The sequence below is a fragment of the Corylus avellana genome, chromosome ca11 (assembly GCF_901000735.1).
Source record: "Corylus avellana chromosome ca11, CavTom2PMs-1.0".
NCBI classification, from domain to species: domain Eukaryota; kingdom Viridiplantae; phylum Streptophyta; class Magnoliopsida; order Fagales; family Betulaceae; genus Corylus; species Corylus avellana.
The window spans coordinates 22249997-22260607 of NC_081551.1; the positions used below are offsets into that span (position 1 = coordinate 22249997).

The following is a 10611-nucleotide window of genomic DNA, read 5'->3' on the forward strand; positions in this document are numbered from 1 at the left end:
GGACTTATTGATGGATAATCACGTGTTCTGCGCATGAAGTATGGCGTACAAAAAGTCCAACGCTTGACATTGGTTTGGCACTGCATTTCTTGAACAAGAATGTTAAGTGCAACAAGGAAAACGAGGAACCCCACTGGGCTCCGGCCCTGGTTGGTTGTGGGGCCGGTTAGCCTTCCATTATTCTTATTATTATTATTATTATTTATTTATTTAGTTCTCTGAGTAGCTAGCCTTCCATTATTTATTGATTGAGTTAAGGAGCTTGGGACCAGGCTGATCTGGCCTGTCCCTGCTGGATAAATTTGTTCCACCCTTCGATCTGTCATCAAGGTGTGGGGAAAGTCCAACTCGGACAGGTTGTTTGATCAGGATACATGGCCCCATTTTAAATACGCCATTTAAGTTTGGTACTAGCCAACTTGCTCTATAATAATCGTGAAATGGTAAGCATATGTCTTGCGCGTGCACTCTCACTTGTTGCTGGTGTGTCTATTTTTTATACTACTCGTGAATTAAATATTAATTTAAAATTAAAATTAGTTGATTATAATATAAGAATATAATTCGTTTAATTAAATATGTTAGATTAAGATTAATATATATAATTTTATAGTCATGTCGTGACACGACTTAAATTCGACACTCGAACATGAATCGTCACTACTTATGACAAGCCTTTTTTTTTTTTTTTTTTTCATGCAACGTCTTGTTAATGTTCAATTTTTGTCATGTCCAATTTATCATTGGAGTTGCAATTCAAAATCACAAAAATATTTTACATACGATAAAAAATGACTTCAACTTTTTTATATCCAATGCAATATATACCTAGGCCTAAGATATTGTACAAAATCTCGAACCTTGCATTTCAATAAGTCATAATGGGTACAATTTGATGTCCAAATATGTTAGTGTGACCAATTTGAAGAATAAATCTCGTGTAAACTCTCTCGTATATGCCCAAATTGAGAATAAAGATCTCAAATAATTTGCTATTCAAATGTGAGAAAGTTAGCTGAAGGATCCAAAATTTATTTTAACAAATAAATTTCATATAAACTATGTATTTGGAGTGGAGATCCCAAACTCCAAATTGGACCCGAGTGACTGTTAACGTCAGCAATCTACCAATATTGGGCATGGGGGTCCAGTCATAAAGTGCGTCACAGGTTGGGCCCAGTAAATAGAGAAAAGTAGGGTAAGTTGGAAAGTGTGCGATGCATGATGCATGATGCATGGGGTAGGCGGGCCATTCTCTTTTCTCAATGGATGGTTTTTTTCTTTTTTTTTTTTTTTTTTAATTGGAAAGGGGAAAAGAATGGATGGTTGTTCGGTTTGCCTAACACCTTTAACGTAAAGTCAAGACTACTTCTCCCTCCACAAACAGCATATTGGAATCCATGCAGATTGGAATTGCCGATCGTTGGTTAAAAAAAAATTAAAAAAAAAAGAAAAAAAAGAAGTTATATATATATATATATAGAGAGAGAGAGAGAGAAAGACAGAGAGAGTCATTGACCGGTCATTCTCAATTCCTTTCAAGTCATTTATACAAAGTTAGTGGAACGTCTATGGCCACATTAATTCTTTGGTGCACTCGGATTGGTCCGTCTAATGTTCCATGTGTTGGCCCAACCTAGCTAGTTTGCAACATTTTGATTCAAATTTAGGTCCTAGTCCTTATAAGTCTTTACTAGGCATTTATTAATAAAGGAAAGCCCTCTTTTTAATCAACCCTAGCTATGTTTCTGAAGTTGGATTATTTCTTTGTTTCACCAAATCCCTTTGTACCCGTTACTGAAATTATGAGAATAAATTGGTTGCCTTCAGTTTTAAGGAACACTTGAGAACTCAAAAAACACAAGAAATGGAGGTAGCTAAATGATTGACTTTTAAGAGACAGTAGGACCCGCAACATGCAACCCACTTTTCTCTGCCTCCACCAGCTGCGCGCTGGCGCCAATTATGCCATTTTCTCATCAAACAAAGTTGTCATATGTACGTACTCCCCGTCTTTTCTCTCTCTCTCTCTTTCTCTTTCTCTCTCTCTCTCTCTCGTAAGTAACGAGATGCAATGGAAATGCGAAATAAATTCCATTATTATTAGATTAGAAAACAAAAAAAAATTCCGTTCTTTTTTGCGTCGTAATCATAATTGCACTGCAAACCGATCATTGCAACAATTATTGTACAATATATGCTAATAAATTAAGAAAAAGAGTTTTCTTGCTTATTTTAAGGTTTTGAATTGCCTAATCCTACGTAGTACACACTCCCCATTTCACCCCTATTTTGATAGGTTGATGCGAAAGTATTAATCGGTCTTTACATTAATTATTGTTATAAATAAGAGTAATGTTACACATTATACTTTCATTCGGTTGAATTGATGTTTTAGTATTCGTCAACTCATAAATTTTTTTCTAAAAGTTGATGGATATTGTTACATCATCCCAATGAAATAGGAACATAATACGTAGCATTATTCAAAAAAATAATAATAATTTAAGGATTGATGAATAGTAAATACTGTCATATTAGTCCAATAAAATGAGTGTACAATATGTATACTCTTCAACTTTTTATGTCAACATACATAAGTTTTCATGGGGTGATAATTTGTGTTCACGTTGGTTGATTTAGATCGTAATATCAATGTTTTAAGTATGATCCGACAGTTGAATGTGCTTAATCATTAATAATTTAATTGTAAGATAAAATCAAGTAAGATCTAAAGGTTGAAATTAAGTGACCACTACTACTACTAATAAGTATGATCATCATTAATAGTAAAAGCTTGTTTGGGATTGCATTCGAGAAATAAAGCTTTTAAGTTAAAAAGAACTTTTGTCAAAAGTGTTTTTTGACAATTTTTAGACTTTTTGGACCCTTAAAAGCGCTTTTAATTTTTTTTATCAAACGAGTATTTTTTTTTCTTCAAACGGGCTTTTTGAGTATTAAAAGTACTTTTAGGCCTCTCAAACACAATATCAAACAAGTCTTAAGTATAATTTGATGGTGGTCTGGGTCGATCAAGTGCCTACTAGTAAAAAGATAGTTAATTAACTGATGAGGAAGACTCTCTAGGTGATATATGGTTCATAATCACTTTTCGTTAATAAATAACTCACTTATTTGCAGAATCACTATCTACAATTTTCTTTCTACTCAAAGGCTTTTTATATTATTCTGCGAAATATATATGATCGATGTTGTTATAGTTTGACTTTATTTGTGCATAACACAATCAAATTAACATCATAATAATTTAGGGATTCATTGTATCATAGAGGTAATTAATTAATTAACTTTGTTATTATTCAGTGCAGACCATTAATTGAATATAATTGATAAGAGCAACTATGATCTTAAGAAAAGAAACTTACTGACGTGGTTTGGAGTAGTTTACAATTATTGTCAATTTTAGAAGAATTTGCACCAATGTTACTACTAAACCCATAATTAACTACTACTAATTACTATATATGAGAAACCATGTGTGTAGTTTGATTGGTTTGTCGGGTACCAACTTCAAATACTAATCGCTTTTCAATTGTTTGTTGTTGAATGACTTTTCTTATACTCCAAGCGTCACTAAAAAAAACTCATTGGACATTGGTCCACCATGCACTCTAGCTATTTATTATTATTATTATTATTATTATTATTATATGCATTTCCGAGAGGTTGAATCTAAGGTAGCATGGCGTATTGGCGTGCTTTCTCCTAATAAGATAAGTGGAGTACAAAAGGGATAAGGGCATATGCTTCCTTCAGGTGTCATTGTTATATATACATACATGCATGTCATGACTCATGACTCATGACTCATGACTTGAAAGGGCCACATATATGTGCATGTGTTTGATTTATATGTAATGCTTCTTTCCATGATGGTGTTGGGCTTTAGGTGGATTTTAGCGTGTCTACTCGACAGGCTTGCGAGCCACATGAGGTTTCTCATATTTGTAGCTTGTATATAATGTGAACAATTATTCTGCTTCATGTCCACGTTGATTTGAGCTTTTGATGTTATTTGCCACTCATCTTGGAAGAGGACTCCTCTTCTATATATGGCGCGCTCTCTTCTCTCTTAGCTAGCTTTCCTTTGTCTCGACATAAATTAATTTTTGTTATAAAATATATACTTGTTTTCAAAAAAGTTGGCTATTATAAAATCTGCCAAAGTGGTTCAAAATATATATTTTGTTGAAAAATAGTTAAATATTTCTTATATTTTTTATATAATTCGTAGAACTACAAGAAAATGAGAAATAGTGAAGAGTAGATGCGGCAGAAGAATACTATGTGAAAATAGAAGACTTTCGAGGGTGGGATTGAGATCCGATATAATAATTTGGGGAGATATGATAGGGGTTCAACTGGACCTAACTTTTGTGAACATATGTTTTGATTTTTGTATCATTTTTAAAATTTCAATTTTAAACCCGACACAACTCTTATGTAACTTATGCTATGTAAGTAAAAGTTGAGTTTTAGATGGGACTCAGTTGAGCCCCTATCATATTTCTAATTTGGGTGGACAGGTACTGGTTAGAAGACTTTTATAGGGCTCACATGTCTGCTAGGTGTTCAGATAGTCCGAAACTTACTCGGACAGGTAGGCATCATAAGGGTTCATCTCACAATTGCCTATCTAAGGGTGTAGCCGTGTAGGAGAGCGGGAAAAAATTATTTGCATAGATGAGAAGTGTAAACCATTTTATATCTCATGAATGTTATTTTCCTTAGTTAATTGAAAAATATGCATTTTTAGGTTGGCTAATATTCTATGTTACGGCAAACACTAAAAAATGAGTCCAAAAAAAAAAAAAATTGATGTTGAAACAAACAACCTTAGCCTCTCTATCTCTTTAAAACTCAGGTCATAAGCTAAGATTATTTGTTTAAAAATTATTTACTTCACATCCAAAAATTTAGAAATAAAAAATGTAACTGTTAATGAGTCACAAGAACACAGAGCTAGGTACCTCGTTGTTGGTTTAGAGGTCAAATCACTGCAAACTCTAATTAAGTTAATCTATTGTTAGTTTTTTTTTTTTTTTTTTTTTTATTGGCACCTTCCCAAAATATAATAAAAATATATTGTATTCTCTTGACTCAGATCCAGACACTTCGATATAATCCATTGGTTAAAAGCATTTTTGTTTTTAACACTTCATTACATCCAATGGTTAAACATGCTATGATCTTTTCAGTGCTCAGCAGTTGCTCAGAGTAACGTTTTCAATTACCTAAAAAATAAAAAAACAACGCTTTGCATTGTCTAAGCATTTTATGCTATAAAATGGTAAAACGTCAATTTGTTTTCCACACGCAATTTTCCCACTTACTTCATCAACCATAATTTTATGGGCTGTACGTGGAAAGATGGATGGAACTAAAATTTTAGATGAGAGGGAATTAAAAATAAAAAATAAAAAATGGAGGTAAAAAATTAATTTAGTGGGGTCCAACCCATAAAAGAAAAAAAAAACAATATATATATATTGTAGAGGGGGCAGAAAATGGGTGGTTCTACGGTAGTTCTGCCGTGTAGAAATGATTTATTTTAAATTATTGTTAAGGATTGTTTGTTTTGGTTTTATGTTATGTCCGTGTTATTGATTAATTAGCTTTGTTCTTCTTCTTGTTCAACTTATCTATGTAAAAAAAAAACCAATTCACTTATTTTTGATAAACTACCAAATATTTTTCAATGCTCTCATAAACTTTAAAAATTTACAATATGGAAGATGATTGATGAGCACCTTTCAATCACCCCCCACGTACTACTATAAATTTTTGTTAACTCAAATGGTTAACTTGTAAATTTGTTTTACCCCGGCCCATAAAATTTATAAAAATTAAATATACCCTTATACATTTTTTATTTTTTTATTTTTTTATTTTTTAAAAAAACAGCTAAAGAGTGACCCAATTGTGGGTCATGAGCATTATTATTTTTTGTTTCTCTTTGAATTTTTTATTTTTTGAAGGGTGTACGTTGATATTTTTGTCTCTTTCCTTAGGATTTAAGGAAAAAACAAAATTAAAGATGGATTGATTGAAAGGAGGTTGATAAATTAGCACCCTACATTATAATTTTTTTAAATTTAAGAGATAAAAATGACATGTTGGCTTAGGAAGTCAATGAAGTTTTAAAAACAATATATATATATATATATATATATATATATATATATATATATATATATATATATTGATTTGTATTGAAAATTTGGTGAACTTTTCTAGGAGATAACCCAATAAGTGGGTCTGGTCGAGTGGGACATGTTGATATGAAGTGGTTGCTATCTTTTGTTACCAATTTTGCCTTGCGCCTGAAAAGAAATAAGAGTTGGGTATCTGTCAATATATCACTCTTTGATTCTGACTTCTGTGCACGTGTTTCTTTTTTCTTTTTTCTTTTATTTTTTAAAAAAATACAAATTATTTTCTCTGTCATTTTTTTTTTCCTAATTATTTTTCTCTGCCAATTAACTGGAGAAACTTTTCGAGATTGGTTGGTTTGGATTTAAGGGGCCCCCTTTTTTTTTCTACGCTTAAAAGGATTCTCCTTGGAATAACTAAAATAATATATATATTTTTTAATTTAAAATCTGGCTAAAATTCTTAAAATCACCTTATATTGGACTAGTTAATTAGTTCTTGCTACCGGAGTTTGCTATAGTTTCACTCCCAACATAGCTAGCAACGTAGGGGAAGATTTTCCTTACAAACAGTCAACTCTTAAATAACAAGACTTTAAGTGGAAGATTTTAATTTAACCCACACTTTCTTCCTATATATACCCTCTACTATCACTCGCCAACTTCGTGCCAAGAAAAAACTTGCAAATCTTTTCTGTTTTCTTCTTGCTAGTGAGTATTATTCAGAGCTTAGAAATGGCACAAAATGGGCACACAGACCTTGAGAAGCAGCTGCTGCTTCTCCAAGACCACGACAGAATAACAATTATCAATGTAGGGGAAGATTTTCCTTACAAAGATTTAAATAGTTCAACTTAATAAGCCTATATTTATTAACAGAGACTACCCAAAAAAAAATTTACTATAAAAAAATGAATATAAAAAAAAAAACAAAAAAAAAAACACTCAAATCCAAGGCCCGTTACGCCCAACCCTCTTCTCATAAAAAGAGAAAAATTAACCGAAGAAAGAAAACCTCTTTCTTCTCTTGGTGTAGGAATTCATGTCCACCTTGGACTTCCTTTAATGACCCAACCGACTTTGCCTAGTACATATAGGCATCGTGTTGTGCCGTAGGGTAAGAGCAAAAAAGCAAAGAAAATTAGGTTTGTGTTATTCTCATAGGTTGGAGTGCCGCAGTACACCAAGAGACGAAAGAGGTTTTCTTTCTTTGGTTAATTTTTCTCTTTTGTGTGAGAAAAGGTTTGGGTGTATTGGGAACTTTTAGTTCGAGTATTTTTTCTCTTTGTTAGTCTCCTGTACTTATTTTTTGATAGTGAATTTTTTTCGAATTGTCTTCACCAGTGAATGTAAGCTTGTTAATCTGAACCACTTAAATCTTTATGTCATGTGTAATTGTTTATCTTTGTTATTTCGCATTCTTCTTATTTTTCGCATCTCACGAATTTTGAAAAATATGATTAATTTCCTAACAACTAGTATCAAAGTTTTTGGTTCGAGTATGAGCGATGGCAAAAGAATAAGGTAAAGCAACCTGGATCGAAAAATTAGATGGCACAGAAAGAGTTGAAATTTTTTTGCATATTGTTATGAGTATACTTGTAAAAGTTATGTTCCACATTAAGAAAATATAAATGAAAAGAGTTCTTAATATTTTTAAGTGGACTTTAGGCCATAAGCTTAAACTTTTGGACTAGAATTATGTTCAATTAATTATATTAATGTACTATTGATAAAAACTCAATAACCGTTTTACCTCCCACCAATTTAAAAGGAGATATACTTCCTACCGGTGAGAATTTGCACAAAAGGAAAATTATTACGGATCCTGTTTGTCCGCTGTGTGGTTATAACTTATACGGTGGAAACTGGGTTTCATATATTGTGGCAATGTCCAGCAGCGATGAATGTGTGGGGGTATGGGAGGAATAAAGTTTCAAAAGAGCACTTTTACTGGGCCGGGGTTCTTGCAGGTGGTGAAGGCATGTTTAGTAAGTGCAATAGTGAGGAAATGGCTCTTTTTGTAGGGTTGGCCAGACGTATCTGGTTGAGACAGAACGATATCCTTCACGAGGGTACCTTCTCTCACCCACAAGCGATCTCGTTACAAGTGAAACAGGCCGTGGAAGATTTTAAGAAAGCTCAGATGGAGGGGGACGACGATATGTTGGTCAGGGAGCATCAACGGTCGAATTATTGGATGGCTCCTAGTCTGGGCTGGTTCAAAGCTAATTGGGACGCATCGTTCGATAACAAGGCTAGTCGTATGGGACTGGGTGTGGTGATAATTTGTGACCAAAATGGAGGTTTATTTGCAGCTCGGTGTGGGGTCCGGATGGGGAGTCTTTCTCCGGCAAGAGCTGAAACCATGGCTGCTTTACTGGCAATTCGGCAGTGTAAGGAATTGGGTCTCACCCATGTTCATGTGGAGGGAGATGCAAAAAGTATTATTGATGCTGTCAATTGTGAGCTAGCAAAATAGAAGCCGGTTGGGACACGCTATAGAGGACATCAAGGTGGAGCTTTGGGAGCTGGACCAGTGGCAGATGACTTTTGTGAAAAGAGACGGGAACAAGGCTGCACATCTTCTTTTTAAATATGTTGTACGACCATGTAGTGGATAAACTGTGTCATGAGCCTCCTGATTGTATTAGAGAGACTATTTTGCTTGAGCATATTGCTCTAGCCACGTGGATTTTTAATGATAAGTTGATCTTTCTCTAAAAATAATAATAATAATAATAATAATAAAAAACAATTTAGAGGGTGTCAGGTGAGATATATGATATTCTGAAAACATAAATAGTTAATTTTTTAATTAAAATTTTGCTAAACTTTAATTAAAATTTTGTTTGAGACAAGTGATTAATTTTTGTTTTTGACCGCGGGTGATGAGGGGATGAATAAGTGGTAAGATTTTATTCCTTGCAAGCATAAAAACAGAGTTAACAAAGTATGTTGAATCCGAAGATGCAAGCCATTAATGATTCATATGATGCCAACAATCTGACCATGCATTAACAACAAGAGTGGGCCCCAACCACCTGACATGGCATAGTCATCGATTGTAAGGGTAGTTGAGTGAGAGTATGTTTAATTAATTTACTCTCACTGACCCTGCATGACCTCTTTGCATACCACTTTAGAATATTTTCATTTGGTCAGCCCAACTATTATTTTGAATACTGAAATGGGAGTAAAAAGAGTTGAATCCGGCGTAGTAATTTAAGAAAATATTTGGTGAGTTTCTATAATTATTGAGCAATGTCCAATCACTAAATATAAAAATAAAGCGTTCTTTAAGATTATATTCTTAAAAAACTACAAGTTAAAATCGTATAAAATTTGTATTTTCAAATTGCAAAGAAATAAGGTACTTTTTTAAAAATCTAAAATTTTAAAGGTTAAATTGTAATTTTACCAAATGATTAACTGTGTTCTTAAAATCCCGTTTTTAAATTGTATATTTTAAAATTACTAACATTCTTTCTCCTCTCAATAAAGAACAATAAACCGTAGATGAATAATATATTGCAATTGAATTGTAAAAGTGGATAATTAAAATAGAGACTTGAATGTAAGTGTTTTGAAGAAAAAAAAAAAATGTAAAGAGTACTGTAGCTAGATAAAAGTAGGTTATTTTTTAACCAAAATGAATAGCAGATTTACTGAGCTGGATGTGAATGATTTTAATTGGTTAAGACCGAAGAGTTCGAAGCATCTTCTTCTAAACATACCAAAATATGAAGGACTCAAAATTCAATCGAATAATTTTTTTGTTTTTGCTTGCAATTTAATCTATTAAATTGACATGTGTTATTAAAATATTTACATGTATTTTTAATAAAATATGTCATTCTCACAATACTTTTTTAAAATATATATGTAAAGATTACATACTCTAAGAACACATGTCGGTTTAATAGGTTGAATCGAAAGAATTTCTTCAAAGAGAAAAAAACTTTGGTCATAAAGAGATACTCTATTGGTGCATAAGAAACTGTTAAAAAAAAAATTATTGTGATGACATTTGTTTAGAAGTATTGGATTAGAGTAATATATATATAATCCTTTCGGTTAATTAGTATTAGTCAACTGTGAAATTTTGAATCTTGATTATTTTATTAAAAATAAAGTTTAAAGGATCTTATCTCACATTGGATCAGACCCATTAGTAATCAGTATTGGTCCAATTTGCAAACTGGGCCTGTCAAACTAAACCCAAACGCATCAAGGCCGGGATGGGGAAAATCGGATTTGTCTTAGAGCGGTGGGATACGTAGACGTGTCTGCAAGATAATGCGGGAGGTGGACCCCCCAAAAATTCAAATTCGCATGTTTTCAGGTGCGCGCATACGAACGTGAACGGAAGAAAACGAAATAAAGAAACACTCATAGCCGTTAACTGTTACGTGTTCTCTTGCTCTCTGCTCAAACC

At 32.9% G+C, this 10611-nt stretch overlaps 1 protein-coding gene across 1 annotated transcript; it reads left to right on the plus strand.

Annotated features, from left to right (window-relative positions):
- The first annotated feature begins 8076 nt into the window (after positions 1 to 8076).
- LOC132165234 (uncharacterized) lies at positions 8077 to 8655 on the plus strand. Its single transcript, XM_059575717.1, has one exon. The coding sequence runs from the start codon at positions 8077 to 8079 to the stop codon at positions 8653 to 8655; it is 579 nt and encodes a 192-aa protein (XP_059431700.1).
- The last annotated feature ends 1956 nt before the right edge of the window (positions 8656 to 10611 follow it).